Genomic DNA, 20,000 nt, shown 5'->3' with positions numbered 1-20,000 from the left:
ACAGCCAAGATGGCGCCTGCAACGCCGCGGCTGCCAGCACTAAAGATGGCGTGAGCGCGCATGCGCGGGAAGGGGCGGGGCCGCTCCGAATTCTGGCGGGTACTGGCGGCGGGCGCGGCGGTGAGCGGGGTGTGTGAGGGGAGGGGGAGAACGCGGGGAGCGGAGCCATCCCGGGGCAGACGGCGATCCCCGGGCACACGGAGCGATACCAAGGTACGGAGCCTGAGCCGAGGGGCGGGGAGCCCCGGGGGAAGGAGCCCCGCAGGAGGTCGGGGTTCTCCTGGGTGAGGGAGGCGGCCGAGCGAGGAGGGAACCGTGAGGGAAAAAGCGCGGGGTGCGCGGTGGTCACCGGCCTTCCCTGCTCGCGCGGGTTAAGCAGTGCTGCTGCAAATGAATATTTTGGAGCATGAGGAAACTATCAAAAGCGGGGGAAACAAAAGATTCTGCAGCAGGAAGGTCTGTAAGCACAGTTGGAGTTTGGGTTTGTGACTCATTTGGCCTCAGTGGGTATCCCATCTTTGTTAGACAAGCTTCCCTGGCCCATTCATGTCCGCCCGCGCTGATTTTTTTTTCACGGACCTATGGAGAAGCTGGGAGAAAAGCAGAATATGCACTTTTGAGAATAACAACTGTTAGACTTTAATAACTAGTTAAATGCTAGTTGTAATTATGATGTACTCAGTGTAATTGGGTGAGGTGGAAATGGTTATTGCTATGAGAATGTAGTAGGCATTTCTTAAATTCTGTGTCTGTAATGGGCTTTTTTATATAAAAGTAGTGTCCTTACACTGCAGCGGGTTCAGCATGGGTCAGAGTTTTGATGTAGAAAATGTATGTGGGGATTTTAAATTGAGTGGAGTTCTCATCTGTGGCTCTAAACAAAACCAAGCTGTAAGATTGCAAGTTGTCAAATAAGGAGCCTGAGCACGATAGCAATATATATTTCTAGATAAGGTATAACAGTATCACTTTTGTTCTTCTCATAACAGAATATTTTTGCCTTGAGGAGCTCTTGAAGAAATCCTGGTGAAACTATGGATGGTAAGGGAGAAAATTCTCTTCTTTTGGGTGGGAAACTTCTTATCAGCCTGTTAGCTAATATGTTCAGGTGTTCAGAAAACCTGGCGAGGCTTTTAGCAAAGGAATTTACACTCCACTGAGTTTATTTGCTGAGTCCTTTGAGGTTGCCTCTTGCTTTCTTTATTGTTACTTTTCTGTTAGGCTGCTCTTTGCCTTCCCTGATTTGGTGTTTTCCTCAGCAGCAAAGGCTAAATCAGGTTCTTGGTTTGCTTAGATTTTCATTTCTGCTCTGTCTGTCCTATTCCTCTCTCTGTACTTATCTCTTCTCCATTTTTGTCCCTATTTCTTTGTTCTCCTTGTTTTTCCAGGAGCACACTGAATCCTATGAGATGCTTTGTTGCCTGCCTTGCATAGCCCTCTTCTCCTTCCTTTGGCAAAAACCACATGAGTGTCTCTGTTGGCTACATGTTTACATGATCCGGGCTTTTCAGTGTAACAGCAGCTGCAGTTGGAGGAACTGCAGAGGAGGAAAAGGCAGTGCTGAGTAGCTGGCAAGTTTTCTGCTGACTTGCCAGCCTGTGCCACGAGCTGAGAGCATCTGCAACTGCATTTCCATCTGGCCTCACAGCCAGAAGCTGCTCTAGATGCCTTTAGTTAAACCTGAAATGTATTTTTTTTTAATGCTGCTTGCTGCTCTGATTTAGTTTCAGTTGTCATTAGCTTGTAATCAAGGTGTCTTGGTTGTTTTTTCCTTAGCAGATTTTCTTTCACTTGACAGAAATAACTCTGAGTTTGCTTTTTGCCTTAGCTGATGATGACTTGGATCTGCTGGCTTCTCTTCTGGAAGAAAATGAAGCACCTGAGGAGGGGAATTCTCCTGAGGAGGAAGATGCTCCCGAGGATGGAGATGGAGAACCAGATGAGTACGATGAGCTCTTTGATGCAGAAGATGATGCATCCTACACTGAGGAGGCTGATGCTGAGGACAGCACGCTTGATGAGCAGAAGGAGAACTTGGCTATGCTATTTGGAGATGTAGAGGACCTGGTGGAAGAGGAGGAGGCAGAGAAAGCTGTCCCCACTTCAGCTCCCAGTCAGGCAAAGGAGAAAACCAATGAAGAACTGCAAGGTTTCTGCAACAGCATCTTTGATCTGTTTTGTTGATATATTTTGTCTCTAGAGAGCTAGAGGGCAGGAGGTATGGCCTGCCCCTTCTTGGTGAGGGCTGGAGAGGAAATGCTGAAAGGCCTTATGAAAGTTTCTAAGTTCAGTTTTCAGCACCCAGTGGCCAAACTCACCAAACCTGTTTTCCCAAAAGAAAGACAGAGGGCTAAATAAGCCAGGGAGACTGAGAGAGCTGTGCTGAGTAGCACAGGGAAGGTTGCCTGTGCACCTGTGCCTTGTCTGATGCAGAGCAATGTTGCCTCAGTCTTCAGGGCATCAGATGTCATCCTGGCATCTTTCACCAGCACACCAGTCCCTTCCCCCCCAGGATTATTGACAGGAGGTTCTGCCCCACCAGTGTGGAAGCAGAGCTTTCCTGTGTCCAGGCTGTGTATTTGATTAGATAAGGAAATACTTCTTTATTCTAAGGAGTGCAATCATCACCTATTTAAATTGTCTCATGGTGAACAGAAAAGTTTAATTCAACATGGGAATGAACACTCCACAATTAAGTAAAATATTTTTATGAGAGGACCCAGCTCCAGGCTCCATAGAAAAGTTTGCCTTCACTATGAGCTATGTAGAATCAAGTAAATCTGCATTATGACTCAAGTCTTCATTTAAGTTTCCATGATGCAGTAAAACTACCAGACTTCCAAGGATCTCATAAATCCCTGTGTGCAATGGCTTCCTGCTGCCTTCATTATTATCCTTTTTCTTCTCCTTTCTTTCCTAGCTGAGCTGAGAAAATTGCAAGAGCAGATGAAGACGTTACAGGAGCAGTTGCAGAAGACTGCTCTTGGGCAGCAATCCAGTTCAGGCCCTGAGAAGAAAACCCCTGGTAATGAAACTTAATTAAATGGATTTATGATTTATTGGCTTACTCATGTGAGTTTAGAGGCAGGACACTTAAAATAATCCTGAAGCAGGGACTAAGTAGCAAGGAGGAGTGGTGATCTGGTGTGTTCCCACACAGCTACAGGTGAAATCAGTTTTGGTCTCTGCATCATGGGTTAATTCTGCATTGGACAGGTTTCGTGACAAAGTGCTCCAGACTCTTCTGGAGGTGTCCCTTATTGGCAGTTATTGGTACACCCAGTATGTGCAGCTGTGTTTGTTGCTAGAGTGCTGGATGTCGTAATGAAACTTCATGGAAAGATTGCTGCAACAGATTGCAAAGCAGGGGATGTTTCTACTTTCCACAGCTTTGAGGTTGCAGTGACATCCAAAGTCTTAAGCTGTCATGGGGAAGAGTCTTTGGCACTTTTTCAGCTGTTGCATTTCAGCTGATAACTTGCCTGAAAGGTTTCCATGTGGGGCACTGACGTGGACTTGTTATTCAGGAATTACACAGTTTGGAGCCGTGCTTAGAGTCTAAGTGCAAATCCTGAGGTCTCATAGGTTTTTTGTTCCCTTGGCCAGGTAAATCTCCCTGTCCACCCTTAAAGGAAAGGAAAGTTCAGAAGCTGCAAGAGTCACCATGCTTCTCAGCCCAGCTGGGCAATCCTTTACCACCAGCCAAGCAAGGAAGGCAGAAATCAAAAGCATCCTCAGCAGGTACCATTCCCAGTTCTACCTTTTACTAAAGCCACTGAGCTTCTGTCAAAAGCTTATAGTTCCCAGCAGTGGTGTGGACACATCCAGGACAGTGTTGCACTACCCAGTGTACCAGGAGTGGTCTGGTCACAGTACCAGAGAGCTTGTTAATTAATTATTAAGTTAATTATTTCATTCTTTGTAATGGGAGCTATGCCTTTTTTTCTTCTTCAACAAGAGAACAAGATTCCTCCTCCACGGCAAGTCCTCAGTCTGGCGTTCCAGCCTCTCCAGGCTGCTGTAGGGAGCACCCCCAGTAAGGTGGCCAGAGAGAAGACTCCTCAGGTGCCTGCATGCTCCAGCACAACCACACAGCCAGTGTCTGTGGAAACCTTCTCAGGACTGAGATTAAGGTCAGCAGCCCAGCTCTGAGCCCTGCCTGGGGCCATCCCCTCCAGTAAAGGCAAAGAAAACACCATGTATATATTAACCATGTCAGATTAGTCACTTGTCATCAAGGGATGTAACACAAAACCACAGCACTGGCTGGCAATCAATAATCATGTAACAGTGACTTTTGCCTCAGTACCATGTTTCTGTTTTCACCTCTGCTCTTTTCTAACAGAAAAGCTCTAATTGCACTAGCACTGCCTTCCCTGGGATGTCCTCATTGGCAGAGCAGGGAAGCAGTGGCCATGTGCAAAGCCCAGCAGAGCTCCAGCTGAGCCAGGTTTTGCTGCACACAGAAGCCTCAGGAGCCACTCACCATCCCTATACTCAGTGTGGCCACAAGAGGACTGTGAATCCTCACGGTGTCCTCACCAGAGCCAGAGCTGCATTCCCAGCTCAGTCAGCCATTCCTGGTTAGTCTGAAATGAGCAGAGTTCATGTAGGCTTGGGGCTGAGTTGCAGTGCAGTGTTACCAGTAGCTTTCTGATATGGGGTGTTTTATTTCAAGTGACCTCAGGGTGAAGCAAGGCACAGAGGTGTTTTGCAGGAAGATGTTGTCTCCCCAGGGAAATCCTGGTTGGTTTTCATTGTGCATTGGTGCCAATGGATGTGTTGTCTTTTACCTCTTTCACTGGATGTAGAAAACCCCGGGTGTCTTCAGCGGAAATGGAGAGGAAAATGGCCAACAGGAAGCTCATCCGACTGTCTCAGCTGAAGAACAAACTTGCTACTGAAAATCTGGAAGAGATAGACTGGGTAACATTTGGAGTCATAGTGAAGAAGGTCACTCCTCAGAGTGCAAATAATGTAAGTAACATCACTGTATCCCTTGCTCAGTTCAAGTGAAGTGTTGGTGATGTTTCCTGAGGAACTTCCTTAGATCTTCAGCTTAATCAGCCAACTTCATGAAGTGTGGGGGTCCTTGGTTTCTCTGTGTCTGCACTGAAGGCACTTGAGATGGCAGTTCATGTTGGGTCTCAGCTGTTTATTGTTTCTTATCAGTAAAACAGTCTCACTGCTGTGAGTTGGGCACCTTTTCATTAGAAGGCACAAAATGGCCAACAATCTCTTGTTACAAGGTCTTTTAAGACTAAACTCTCCAATTAAGAACTGACACCAGATTATTTTCCCTCTTAACCCAATAACTGATCCCACAGAGCTGCAATGCAGACTTTCCTGCCCAGTTACAAAATGCCACCCAAACCCATGGAGAAGAAGGAAGAAGAAGCACGAAGAAGAAACCCAGGATGGCACCCTGTGCCCTCCATCTTGCTTCCATCCACTACATACTAAAAATCCCAAAACCTAAATTTCTCACCAAGTGACACACCTACACTACTCTCTATAATCTGTTTCACACTTTTGTGGATTCCAGTCTATCCTGAAGTCTGGGAAACTTTCTCCCTGAATGAGGGTCAAAGTCAGGGCTCCCCTGGGGGTCAGGGCACCCCAGAGCAGACAGAGGAATATTCCCAGTGCCCTGGGTTTCCACAATGTAGTTAATGGAAAACTTCTGTAGTAAAGATCTTGGCTTGTCTGGTTTCATCCAGTATTGTTTGTGTCCTATAGAAAGTATTGATGAAACAGATCTGGATATGCCACGATTTTGTGTGTTCAGTGGGGTAAAAACCTCTTTATTCAACAGACAAGTGTGCTGCCCAGTTTGATATCAGAAAGGTTGGTAGGGTAGCAGCAGAATTATTTGCTATTTTGGCCTTTAGGAACCCCAGAACTGACAACATGGATGGCTGGAGTACCTAAGCTCTACTGTGGTTACAAATTGTGCTTTTCTAAATCATGAAAACCCTGGGAGGGGGAAGCCAGAGTAGCTGTGTAAAAGAAGCAGCCAGAGGGGTCACAGGCAGTGTGTGCAGCACAGCTGGAAGGAAAGGGGATGTCTGTTCTGTTCTGTTCCAGGGCAGGACCTTCAGCATCTGGCGGCTCAACGACCTGCGCGACCTCAGCGAGTGCGTCTCGCTCTTCCTGTTCGGTGAGGTCCACAAGGAGCACTGGAAGACTGAGCAAGGCACTGTCATTGGCCTGCTCAATGCCAACCCCATGAAACCTAAAGAAGGCTCAGATGAGGTGAGAGGATTTTTCATTCAGCTCTAGATAAAAACCTATAGCTGAACCTTTTCATATTCGGCTGAGATTTCACTTTATAGCACATCTTCAGGTTGAAATTGCAGCAGTCTGCTCTACAGTTGGAATTGCATTGCATGGTGTATATCTGCTCCTGGCCTCCTGGGAGACTGAACTTCAAGAAGTCCTATTAAGCATTTAAACCCAGAGTTTATTCCATTTTTCATCTGCTCTTGATAGCAGTTGCCTCTTCCACAAATATAGAGAGTGTGTTTTCATTTCAGTTTATTCAGCTACTTCAGTGTAACACCTATTTCAGCCTAGAGGTTTCTCAAAGCTGAAAAAGGTGGAGAAGCACATTTTCTCTCTTCCAATTCAAGCATGAGATATGATTTCAAAATGTTTCTCGTTCAAAAATCACTACAGAGAGGCAGCAATATTTGATTTATTAAACAAGCAATGTATTGTGTAAATAAATGTCAGCTGATACATAGTAGTTCACTTGCTTAAGTGATTATTTATAAATGCAGAACATTTAAGATGGCTTCATTTTGCTAATAAATTAATATATTTTTAATTGCACTGGAATGGAACCTGTTTCCAGTTACTTCTGTCAAGGGAAATTTCAGTCTAGTAGCTGATCATGTAGTGTTCTGCATGTTAAATTCTCCAAATAGAAAAATTAAGGCTCTCATTAATTGTCTTTTAAGCTATATAATTGCTTAAATTAGCATGAATAAGCAGTAGACAGTCCCATTGGTGAGCAGAAAAGCACACCAGATTTAATAGGAGGCTGCATTTAACTGTCAAGAATGGCTCTTCCCAGCTAAAATGTTCACATTTATTGCTGCATTAAAACTGACTTCTGAAATTGTCCCTTGGCTACAGACACAGTCCCTGTTGTATCTGGTTGTGTGAAGCAGACACTGTTCTTGCACAGGACTCAGTTTTGATCAGACCAAGACATTTGGGGAAGGACAGAGAGCCTTGGTACAGCTCTTCCTCCCATCCCTTGCTGGATGTGGGGGGTCATGGTGGTATCAGAGCCAAGCAGCTGTACAGGAGCATTTACAGCACAATCAGAACTGCCTTAGGTGTTCGTTGGTTTCCTGAGGCTCTGAGCGTAGAACTTAAATGCCTTTCTTCTCTTTGTGAGAAATAAATTCATTTTTTTATTTTTAACTGAGTCATTTCTCAATCTGAATAGGACATGTCACTTCCTTAAGCTAGGCCTGCATTTTAGGACTACATTGTTAGTACCAGAGGTACTGAGGCAGATCAGAGACAAAGCAGTGATAAAGAGGTCTAACCAGGAGTGTTCTGTTTTCTGTCTAGGTGTGTCTGTCCATTGACCATCCCCAGAAGATCCTCCTCATGGGAGAAGCTCTGGATATGGGCACCTGCAAAGCCAGGAAGAAGAATGGTGATCCCTGTGCACAGATTGTGAACCTGGTCTGTATCATCTCAGTAGTCAGGGCATTCCTAAGCTGTTGGTGAAAATCTGGCTGCTGATTTTGTACTGATACTCTGACTTGTTTACTTGTTTCTGGATCTTGACTTGCAACTATCTAAAGTGGGTGGAGAAAGTGAGAAATGAAACTCAGAGGAGCTGTGTCTGTGCTGTCACTGTGCAGGGGATTTCCCTAAGTGCAAGGTTGGTGCTGCAGTGAAAGGAGATGGTCCTGACCCATGATGCCACCACACCCTTTCACTCTCCTTTGCTCCAGTGCAAGCTTCCATGCACTGCACTAGAAAACTCATCCAGAGAAAAGCAACACAATCTATTTTTTGGGAATGGCTATTTTTTGGAATGATTTTCACCCAATAAGCTCCCTTGTCCAGCATACCTGCAAGCTGTTAGGATACTTATACCTGAATATGAGGCACTGGAAATGAGAGAAAAAAGTTTTGGGATACTTCTTTTAGGACATTACTGACTTGTACTAGTTTAAAGGATTGTGGATTATGTTACTTCATGGCTATGGTGATGCTGTGATACCTGAAAGGAACCTTGTCTGAGTCAGAAGGGTTGAAGATAGTAGGGTATCAGAAGGAGGAGAAAAAATGAAGGAATTAAGAACTGGGAAGAAGAAAAATAGAGAAGGTACTTGTAGCCAATCCAGACTGTGATTGCAGATTTAGGAGCAGTCTATGCAGACAGTACATAAAACTGAGTCAAAAATACAAAATCTGGGCAAGATATCCTGGGTGGGAAATGAGTTGACTTTGAGGAATGGCATTAAAATTCCTGGATGCACAGATTTGTTTCTAGTGATTGGTATATGCAATTCTAGCTTTGTGTTTTCTTGCTCAAGTGTGGGCATATTTTTCCTTAGTTGCTCAAATGCCGGAGTACCACAGTAGAGATGTTACTTCATTTTAGCCATACAGGGATGCATGTGGGGGAGAGGAATGAAGGGAATTGTAACTGCTGGTGTTGTGTAACAGGCTCCTCCTGTTTCTTTTCAGAATGACTGTGAATACTGTCAGTACCACATCCAGTCCCAGTACAAGAAGCTCAGCTCGAGGCGGGCAGATCTGCAATCCACCTTCTCTGGGGGCCGCGTGCCCAGAAAAGCCGGTCGGAAAAATCCCACTTTGAAGGAGAGGCTGTGCCAGGATGGCTTTTACTATGGAGGAGTCTCTTCAACAGCATATGCAGCCTCAGTGTAAGATAAACCATTTCTTTCCCTTGCCTTTGAACAGAATTTCCCAGAATTAGATATAGAAGGGAGTCTGAAGCAATGTCTAAGGGAATCTGTTCATTTAGAGAATGCCTTTGCCTTAACTTTCACCAAGCAGGAATAAAGCCCCAAACTTGGCATAATCCTACTGGCCACACAAACACACACTGTCAAACAGAGCTGCTGTTTGACAGGAAAATTTTAAGTTGATACTAAGATGTGGTAAGGGTTGTTTTTACCTCTACATTAATACTGTGGTGTGAAGCCAGGCAGCTTTGTGTAGATTAATGAACTTTGAGATCATGAGATCCCAAGAATTTGAGTCTAAGATTGTAACTGTATTTTCTTATGGCTTACTGCATTTAATCCCAGAGTCAGTGTTTTCTGTATTTCCTCATGTCTTCCCTGGCTGAAATAATACAGTGTCACTCTGGGTTAATGAGGAAACAGGACTGACCAAGATCAGTATGCATCTCATAGGGGTCAGGTCCTTTATTCAAATCCCATGAAGGCAGCTGTGGAAAGAAGAGTCACAGCTGGATCCAGCCCTGTGCTTGGACACAGCTTTTATTCCCTTACCACTGCCCTCTGGTACCTGGTGTGACTCCACAGTAATGAAGCAATTTCAACCTTCTTTCCATCCCTGGAACAACCTGTGAGCAAAGCAAAGCTTTGATCTATGTTTAGCTTTCCTGTAATGCATAGGAAATACATATCTCAACAAAGGGAGAAATAGGAGATCCTAAACATTATGCTGGAATTTGGATTTAGATTCACATCCCTCCAAAAACCAGACAGCTGGTCCTTTAGGGTGGCTGGAGTTCTGTTGTAGCACTGGGCTAGTGTTCAGGCTTCTGTCCTTGCTCCAAGCAGGGAAAAACTCTGATGTTCTACATTTGTTTCCTCTTTTTAGTGCTGCAGCTGCTGTGCCAAAAAGGAAGATTCAAACCACTCTCTCCAACCTGGTCGTGAAAGGATCTGATGCAATTGTCCAGGAAACCAGGCAGAAAATTGGTACCCAATTACTCAAGTGGTCTCTCCACTCTTTAGATGTTCCCAGCTTGATGTGTAGATGTGTCCCAGGGCCTTCTAGTCACTAACTGAACCTGGCAGTCACTTTGCTGCAGAAGGGCTCATTTGCTTCCTCAGTTGGTCAAAACTCCTCTTCCTCCTTTAGATCACAGTTTCAAGGCAAATGTAATAAGCAACTGTGTGCCTTCATGCATCTTTTTTTCATCAGTGCCCCCAAATTAAGTCCCCTGTTCTGTCTTTGGACAGTGACAGAAGATCTTTGCCAGATTAATGGGAATTGGAAGTTTTAAGAACTTTGAACCAGAGGATTTATTTTATTTGATTAAAATAAATTACTTCTGCCACCTTGAAAGCTTCTAAGGAATACTAAGTATAAATCAGTCAGGTCTGCAATGCAGGCAACCTCCTGAGAACCCACCTTGCTTCCAGTGCTTTTCTTTTGTGTCAAAGCATGTTCCTTTTGTAGCCCTTGGGATGTCATCAGTCTTTCCTGCCTCTGTTTTGCTTCTGTAAAGAATTTAATATTACACTCTTTATGCTCCTTGGACAGCAGGTGACAGATTATTCAAACTGTGTTCTAGGTGCCACTTAGTCTTATTTACATCTTTCAGTTCCATCTGTTGGTTGCCTCCATTTCAGACAACACAGTGTATGTCCATAGCAGCTTTTGGCTGCTCTGGATTCTCCAGGGATAAAGTGTGGAGCCTTCAGCATCCTAAAACAGGAATGGTGGGAGTAACACAGACAGCCAGGGCTGATGAGGAACAGATTGAGTTGCTGAAGGGACAGAAATGTCTGTGACAAATGACAAGGCCTTGGGCAACCAAATATAATGTAAAGGTTGGTCTTGCTTTGAGAAGTGCTCAGCTGACCTGCAAGGGTTTCTTCCAACCTAAACAAGTTTACATCTCAAAAGCCAGGCCTGCTTCCCTTCCTCAGGTCAAATCTGTTCTATTTCTGCCTCTTCCACTCAGGTGCAGCAAAGAGACCCATGCAGTGTTCTGAAGAGTTCAGGGAACTGCTGGCACAGCCAACTTTTGGGGCACGAAACCTCTGCAAACACTGGACCAAAACAGGTACTGTCCTTTTGCCTGAAGGAAGACCCACTCCTAAAATCACTCTACCTCCTTCTGAACAAAGTGGCCTTTTATTTGCTTTATTATTTTTTCCCAGATGCTGAAAAGAAGCAAGGGGCAGATTTCCAGTCTATCTCTGCTTCAGCCCTGCTCAAGCAACAGAAACAGAAATTGCTGGAGGCCAGAAAAAAGCGATCTGAAGAGATTCAGAGGCGGTAAGACACACACTGGCTTTCACAGGAAGGTTCTGTTATTGTATCCATAAGGATAGCTGTGTTCTCACTTCTTCTCAGCTTTGTGTGAGTCTCTCTCTGATTTGAGCTTTGAAAACAATTGGTCTTGTTCAAGTCACTTTTGATTTCAGTGACCCAGTGAGTCCTTTACCAGTCCTGTTTTCTTCTGAATGCCAAAATTGCTGTGTATTTCTTTTAGCAGTTAAAGGCCAATTAGTAAAAAATCATGGCCTGCATCCCCTCCTATTTGTTTATTATACCTTTCTATCTGTGATTTATGTCTCTAATTGAATGAATTATTCTTGTCTTACAAGGTTTCTCCAGAACACAGGTAAAGCCAGCACTCCTGCTCTCCCATCCTCCTCCAAACAGACCTCCCTCCATTCCCCAGTGCCTGGGGCAGAGTTTCCCAAAGCTGCAAAAATGTCAACTCCTCAAAGGCCCAGGCTAGGCACAGGCTTCTCAGAAGGAGAAGATATCCTTTTCTTTGACAAGTCTCCTCCTCCAAGGCCAAAGCTGGACAGCTTGGCAGAAGCCAAAAAGGTACCAGCTCTTTGGATCTTTCAAGTATTAAACAGAGGTTAAGGGAAATTTGGTTTGTGATAGAAGAGGAGCTTTGGTCAGCTCAGTTCTGGTGTTAGTGAAGTTTCTCATTTGTGGGATCACTCTGGCCGTATTCCAGCACACAGGATACCTGTCAGTGCCAAAGTCCATGCTGCCATCTTGCCTTCAGTCAGTCTTTTAAGGGAAGGGATTTGTGCTGAAAATCCCTGGAGTGCTAAACTCTGGCACTGCTGGTGCAGTGTATTGCAGGTGTTTTGTTTGACAGGTAGGTGAGCAACTGGTTTAGCTGTGTTGTGCCATGAGTCTGGATAATTTTGTTGTCCAGCCAAAACAGACTGCATCTTTTTTTGGCAAAAATATGTTCATTTGTTTGTCAAAGAAACTTTTCCAGCTAGAATGAGAAAGTCAGCGTTCTGGGACTATGAGAAGGAATAGTTGTAATAAATTTTCTATTAGTTCCTAATTATTATCAATTTATGTGGAAATCTCACTTGATTTGATTTCTGTGAAAAACTTACTGATGTGTGAAGCAGGTAAAGCTGAGCTGCAGAGACACCAGGCCTGGTAACACCTGTGGAGAGGTGATTTCTGCTTTGGGAAACCACAAAAGCTTGGGTGTGTGTCAGAGCAGGGAATTCTGCTGGGCCTCTCTCCAGGCAGCTCCATGCTCAGGCCAGTGGATGTTTTCCCAGCTGACAGCCTTTCTCTGCTAGTTCTGCAGTCAGGACTGGAGCCAGACAGGTCACAAACATTTCCCTGCTCGTTCTGTTTTCCAGCTGGCTGCCATCCGGCGACTGCGAGCAAAAGGCCAGATCCTCCCCAAAACAGACCCAAACAGTGTCAAGAGGAAACGGGCTGATGCTGAGGATGTCCTGGAAATTGTTGAAAGAGTTGAGAAAAATGTTGCTCAGCCACAAGGTGCAGAAGCAGACAGTGGTATGTGCTGTTAGCTTCTAGAACAGAAAAATGTGCTTCTGTCCTACTGACAGAGCAGGAGTTGCTGTGGGTTAAGGATTTAATTGCTGTGCTAAAAAGAGGCCAAGTTAGGTCTGTTTGGAACTTCAAGGGTTTGTTGGAAACACTAAAAAAATCTCTAACCCTGTGGAGAAAGTGTGAGATGTAATCTCTGCTATCTCCCTGTGCTCATCTCTGTTCCCTTTCTTCTGGCACTTGAGCATCTGCAGTGCAAGGCTGACTTCACCAAGGGAAAACAAGAACCCTCCCACCTGGGAAGGTTTCTGAATTTTTTGTGGGAACTTGAGTTTGCCTGCTGGTGATTTACTGTGTGATCTTGGATGAATTGTTTAATTCCCTTTAAAGTTTCTTCATCAGTCAGTGAGGGAACACTGCTTGCACTCCTGGGAGTAATGTGAAAATTCCTAGTACAGTGCTTTGAGAGAAGATGCAATGTTATTTTTCTGAAGCTATATTTGAACTTGTTTTCATGTTCCCAAACTATGAAAGGCTGCTGTTTGACCTGAACATCTGCCTGAGAGACCTGAGACTTCCTGCAGTGAGCAAGTTCAGCCATCACAGCCTTGTTCTGTAGGACTGAACCTTTTTGTCTTCCTAGAAATGGATGAACTGGAACCTGCCCAAAAGAAACGGCGTGAGCAGCTGGCCTATCTGGAGTCAGAGGAGTTCCAGAAAATCCTGAAGGCCAAGTCCAAGCACACAGATGTCCTAAAAGAGGTATGGCCTCCATCCAGCTGTGACTGAGGGCTTAGAACCAGGAGCTAACTGGACTCCTCATGAATTCAGCCAGAAGCAGACACCCAGCATCTCACAGGCTCCAGACTGTCCTGAGGAGCAGGGCTGGGTGTCTCTGGCACGCAGGGCACAGTGCCTGCAGGTCAGCACTGCTGCCATAGCCAGGGTAAGGCCATGTTGCCAGCTGACACCAGTTTTATTGGTGTGTTTGGAAGAGTCAGTGAAGTTCCCTGTTGGTGGATAACCAAAAAAATCCCTCTGCCTTCAAATCAAGCGAGCCACATGCCTATTTTGTCCCTCATTACTTGGCATCTTGGCCACATAAAGCCAGCAGCCACCTTCATCTGGGGCTCATGTCAGCTGTGAAATGCCATCAGGTGCCCTGCAGAGCTGAGAGCTTGGGTTTGCCACACTGGGAGTCTCTGCTGAGCACTTCCCCAGGGTTACAGCACCTCCAATGGCACAGGGCTCTTGTCTTGGACACTTATGGACAAGTCATAGTTGTTTTAAGGTCTTCTGGGGAGTAATATTTTGGCTAAGAACCCATTCCATTAATTCCATCTGCCTCCCTGACTTCTCTGGCTCTGTGCTCATTTCAGTACTTCCTGCTGCTGTTAAACCTTCCCACTCTGCATTTCAGAGCTGGCTCGTGTCAGTGCTGTGAGCTGCAGCACGTGTACAATAATGGATTGTTTGAAACAAGAGATGTTGTGTTTCTCTGCTCCCAGGCTGCAGTCTGCTTCAAGCAGGCCTGATCATAATTTGCCCTAAGGCCATTTATGGAGTGGCTTCTCCCCTCTTTGTGTCCTCACAGCACATTTTGTGTGCCCACAGGTTGAGGCTGAACTGCAGGAGAAATACTTTCAGCCCCTGGTGAAAAAGGAAGAACTGGAGGAGAAGATGAGGAACATAAAAGCAGTGAAATGCCGAGTTGTGACATGTAAAACAGTGAGTGAAGGGGAGCCAGGGTACCAGCAGGGCACTGGAACATGGATCCTACAAAATGGTGCAGGACTATCCTGCAGACTCCCATCTGCCACTCTCTTGGCTGTGGTCCAGGGCAGGGATTGATGTTTTGTTCCTCATGCCTGCAGCTGAGAGCAGCTCAGAGTGACTGAGACATGGCAAGGCTTCAGTGCTGTGCTCAACATTTCAGCTCAGTGCTTATGCCAGTGGTTCCATGGCATTGCTGTCCTGAATTTCTCTGTTTCTTCATTAAGTGCTTTGTACCAGGACCCTCAGTTCTCCATATTTCATGAAAACATAAGCAAAGTCCTTGACAACATTAACACTGGGTGGGAATTCTCTATCTGCATTTCCAGGGATTTTGCCATCAGGAAGAGGAGTGGAGTTTTCTGACTGTCCCAAATGTACTGAGAGGAAGGGAAGCATTACCTCCAACTTCCAAAGTTTCAGCCCCTGCTGAACTTTCCCTCTTGCTGCCTTCCCTACCTGTTTTGGGATTGCACAGAGGGACATGTGTCCCATGAAGTGCTGGGAGCAGGACAGGGTGGTGGCAAGGGGAGGATGGCATTAGAAGGGCAGTGACAAAGCCTGGGGTGGTGATCCAACTGCTGGGCTCCTCAGGATGGGAGAGGACAGGGATGCTTTCCTCTGAACATTCATCTGCTGCCAGTCCCCAGAACAGCTCTCATACACTCTCTCTCCTCCCTGACAGTGTAATTACACCTATTTCAAGCCTCTGGACACCTGTGTGCAGGATAACCACAACTACCTCTGGCATGAAGCCATCAAGAGATTTTTCAAATGTCCTTGTGGAAGCAGAGCTATTTCCCTTGACAGGCTTCCCAAAAAGCCCTGCAGGTAAGGAATGAGCCTGATGAAACAGTGACTGGGACTTAGGGACTGTCCCTTCACAAGTAACTCGTTGTGAGTCACATAACCATGTCCTAAAAGGGGAATGTTATCCCTTGTGCCAAGGAGCATGGGCTGGGTGTGGGGCTAATTTAGGATCCCCTCATGCTGTGTAGCAAGCACAGCACAGTGATCCTCATATTCCATCTTCATCTTGCAGTAACTGTGGCCTTTTCAAGTGGGAGCGAGATGGGATGCTAAAGGTGAGTGTGAGTGAGCACCTCAGCACTCTGGCTGCTTCCTGTGGCACTTCTGTCCCCTCTGTTCTGTGCCCTGTCCCCTTCTTTGCTTCTGTGGCCCTGTGAGCTCCCAGCAAAGCCAACAGCTCTGCGTTCTGTCAGGTACACACAGGTGCCTGCAGGCTGTGTTACAGTGGAATTCTACTTTCTGCTTTCTGTTCTCAAAGCTTTGTTTTATTTAACTGTGGGGAAATGGCATTTGAACAAAGTTGTAAGAATTCAGAATGTCAAGGTCCCTCGAGGGTCTGTCAATGCTTAGTCAGGTAATTTAGCCCTACCACAATTTCTGCCAGAGAAGTGTTTGGGAGATCCTACCACACATTTAACTTCTTTTCTCCACGGTTCCTGTTTCCAGGAGAAAAAAGGTCCGAAGATTGGTGGAGAAACGCTTTTACCAAGAGGAGAAGAACAACCAAAATTTCTCAATAGTCTTAAGTGACCTGGAGTTGATTTTTTCCATAACATATGGATGGATTTTTGTGTCTGAAACACATTTATACTGGACTGCCAAGAGGATTCAGGTTTTAGTGATGAATCAGTAGGGGAATCAGTTTTTGATGAAAAGATCATCTGCCAAGGGTCCACCAGGCTGCTGCATGGATATTGAACTTTGATATTTTTTAATTGACTGAAGGAGACTTCATGTGAAAGGCACAGTCATGCCTGTTCTTTCCAGCTAACATCAGTGACCTCACTATTAGGTGACAAATCATGGTGAATGGGAATGACTGTAGATTCCATAAGCACTTATGAAATTAATACCCTGATGTGTTCATGCCAACCTGTCTTCAGCTCTTGGACAGAAAGGGGTGTGAGAGGGTTGTAGGCACAGAGCATTCTCCACTGGCTTCAGAATTACTCACTCTGAACCCTTAGAAATAGATGTCAAACTGATGTCCTGAGTTTTTCCTTGGCTTAACTGTAACAAAATCCTTCCAATGGCTTTGGCCCTGCAAGGCAGCAGTGTTTGTGCTGGAAACTCAGAGCTCCCTGTCCCCCAGCACCATCCACACTACACAGCTCTTGTGGCTACACACCTGTAGCTCCCACTTTGAGAAACATTTTAATGAGTCTGGCACCACTTTTATGAGTGGTTTTAAACAACTGAGTGATTATATTTAAAGGTTTTTACCCCTTTTCTGGTATATTAAATAGGAACAGTAGCTGTGTCAGGATGAAATCTCCCTCCAAGAGGTGGCTCCTGAGAAAAGCTGTCTCCATACAGGCATTTTTCATTGTAGGGAATGCCTGGGGCATTTAACCAGCTTTTCCTGGAGCTGAGCCTTTTCCTGCCCCTAGCTCATGCCCAGTAGGATCACAGGATATTTTTAAGTGCCTAAACCCCCCCCTAACCTTAGTGATTCGATCAAAGTGTCCCTAAACATCTCACATGTGCCAGTGGTCTTGTCAGTGCCTCTTGTTTGCTTGCACAGGGGCTGGAAGAGAAATAAATGACTTCATTTGGAGCAACTGGACAGATTCACCTCAGCATTCTCTTACTGGTGCTTTTATTGGTGCAGCTTGGCCTGTAGCATTGATTTCAGTCCCTGTTGGTGCCATTTCCTGAGTGGGGTGTCACTGCTAGGGGACAGCATCAGTGACTGTGACATTGCTTGGCAACGTCTCCTGTGGATCCCTCATTCAGAATAAACAGAGTACAGATTAAAACACTCCCTGGGTCTGCATGGTAGTTCTCTGAGGAAGAGGATGAGTTGCTTCCTCAACATTTTTGTTTTCTCTCAAGCTCAGTGCTGAATCATCAAAAGGAACTGGTTTGTTGTGGTCTGTAACTTCAGCTTTCACAGAATTTGCAGAATTTCTCACCTGGAGTCCACAAAACCACCATGGAATGCCACGCTGCTATCAGCCTTCAGGCAGCATGTTGAAAGCTTCACACTTTAGCCAGTTCCTTGGGCCCAAGGAAAGGAGATTCTGCAGAAATTAAAATGTCAAAGAAGGGTTAATGTTTTATTTTCATAAATGCCCCCAGGACTGGGATATGTAAGACACATATCTCCATGGGAGTGAAAGCAATGCTTGTATGCAAAAATAGGATGAAGAAACCAAACCAGTTCCTTTGCTAAAGCTCCAGCAGTAAACAAGGAATGGGGGAGATGGATGTATTGGAATTTGTGTCCCTCACTGTTCTGAGATGCTTTTCTTGTGCCAGAGGTTGCACTACTGCCCCAATTCCTGAATACTCTGCTCTAACAACAGGGAAGCTGGGATCACTCAGGGTGGTCACAGCAAGGAGAGACTGGCAGGTGCTTTGCCCAAAGCTCTCTCCAGAATGGGCTTGGCCCAAACATCCTGCAGGAACAGCAGTTACTGGATTTTTGGGTGACTCTCAGCTGCAGCACCCCAATGTTTGCCTCAGACCCAGCACCTGCCTTTCCAGGGTTCACTTGGATTATTCAGCCACACAAGCCACAACAGAACTTCTGAGCCACAGAAATAATCCAGTGCAGCCATTAAAGCTGCTTTTTGCTACAATTTAATCTTTATTTCAAAAACAAAATAAAATCCATGTTCTCCATCAGTTCTACCAATCACTTTCCATGTAAGCTCATACTGAAACTGATTCACTGGCTGATTTTGTGCAGAAGGATGTTAAAAACCTTAAACACATAATTACACATGGAATTTTATATTAGTATGATTTTACCAACTATATTATTAGTAGCCTTACATTAATGGAGTATCAGCCCAGAAGTATATCAAGAGAATTACTAGAAAAAATAAGTAATGCACAACTCACCATATTATTATTAGGTAATCATTTGATTACTGCAGCAATCTGATTTTGTAGGTCAGGTTTTCTTTGAAGTCCATCAGGTGTTCAGCCTTCCTGCACCTATTTTGTATTAGTATGAAATACTTTTGTAATGCAGTGTTTGGGACAAGTTCCTTACACAAGGAGCAAAGCACATGAATCTGATGCTCAGGTAGAGGTTTTCCATCCTGGTCTTTGGAGGTCACTTTAAAGATTGATTCTTTTTCCTTACACTACCTTTGCTCATTTCTTCCTAACTACCTGCATTTAAAAAACCCACAAAACAACAGCAACAGCAAACCTAGAGAACACTGTCTTTGAATGCACTGTTTCCTGCTTCTTGCTGGTATGAGCAGATCTGTTTGGCCATAAAAACACCCATTAACTTATTCACTGTCTCTTCAAAGTCTCAAACAGAAATGTACAGACAACACTAAATGAAATTAAAAGCTACAAGCTCCAAGGCACAGAACCCTGCTTGGTATAATACAAAAGGCTCACTGGATTGATGTGGTGGTGAGCAGAAAAGGCACTCAAAGGGGTGTTTTATTATGTCCTCTTCTTGCAAATCCAATTACAGAGGGATTGAATAACAGCCTCGCCTATCTAAACACCTGCTGGCACAAGCCCATCCTACCTGAGTTGATTTCCTGAAAATACAGCAAAGAACGTGGATGAAATCAAATCTGGCAGCCCAGAGGTGGGAACAGTGATGAGCAGAGCTGGATCTGCAGAGCTCCTGGGCTGATTTCCAGGGATGTGAAAGGGCTGTCTGTGGAGCAAGGGTGCTTCTCCAGCACAGGCAGGCAACAAGAAGCCTTATCAGCAGAAAGGCCAAAATTACTTGTGAGTTACAAGATAAGGTAGTGATTTAAGATTAGCACAAGGTCTGGAGCAGAAACCCTTTTATATTTTGCATGTCCAAATTCAATTATTTCTTTCTCCAGCTGCTCTTGGATCATGGTCTTAACATCCCAGTAGTAGCACTCTAAGCTGGTGAGGTGACAGCTGTGAGGACACTGGGCATCACTCACTGCCACTCTGATTATAAATGACTGCTGGAAAAGGATCTCCCACATTCCAGATCGGCTTATGGCGTCAAATCTACTTTGAAAAAACTATAATGTAGTTAATTAAACTTGCTTTTCCTCCTCGTTTCTCTTGCATGAAGTAAGACTTTGATCAACAGCACCAGAAGCCAAAGCTGGGATTCAAAATCCTTCCTTTGGCACCTACCCAGTGACTTCACATCAAAGCGCTGAGCGTGCAACCGCTGTCAGCAAGGTCAGGAGTCAGACTAAATCTGACATTTCTGAACTGTTAGTCTGGAAAATAGCACATAAATTCTGAGCAGAAGATCTTCTCTGTGTTTATTGTCTTTTACCAAGCTGCAGGAAGCCTTTTATTTTCAACACATGTGAAATGTCAAGGCAGGAAAAAAAAGTGTCTGAAACACTGGGGCTTCATGCAACTGCAGATGGCCAAATAAGCAGCCAGATGTCCAATTTTTATATGGTCCTTTTTGAAAATTGCATGCTGCTATTAAAAAAAAATGTCCAAGA

General features: G+C 45.0%; 1 protein-coding gene across 1 annotated transcript; it reads left to right on the top strand.

Annotated features, from left to right (window-relative positions):
* The first annotated feature begins 151 nt into the window (after positions 1–151).
* On the top strand, positions 152–17,335 carry MCM10 (minichromosome maintenance 10 replication initiation factor). The gene is made up of 20 exons (XM_064733029.1): positions 152–213; positions 990–1,041; positions 1,829–2,149; positions 2,921–3,025; positions 3,607–3,741; positions 3,959–4,133; positions 4,812–4,977; positions 6,088–6,255; positions 7,588–7,704; positions 8,722–8,921; positions 9,850–9,950; positions 10,943–11,044; positions 11,142–11,259; positions 11,592–11,820; positions 12,618–12,777; positions 13,415–13,533; positions 14,386–14,499; positions 15,230–15,375; positions 15,587–15,629; positions 16,021–17,335. The coding sequence occupies exons 2-20, from the start codon at positions 1,035–1,037 to the stop codon at positions 16,102–16,104; spliced, it is 2,610 nt and encodes an 869-aa protein (XP_064589099.1). The 5' UTR covers positions 152–213; positions 990–1,034; the 3' UTR covers positions 16,105–17,335.
* Positions 17,336–20,000: the final 2,665 nt, after the last annotated feature.

Source organism: Zonotrichia leucophrys, chromosome 1A (genome assembly GCF_028769735.1).
Source record: "Zonotrichia leucophrys gambelii isolate GWCS_2022_RI chromosome 1A, RI_Zleu_2.0, whole genome shotgun sequence".
In the NCBI taxonomy this organism is placed as follows: domain Eukaryota; kingdom Metazoa; phylum Chordata; class Aves; order Passeriformes; family Passerellidae; genus Zonotrichia; species Zonotrichia leucophrys.
The sequence above is the reverse complement of the archived record's forward strand: the minus strand, read 5'-3'. Positions and strand labels throughout refer to the sequence as shown.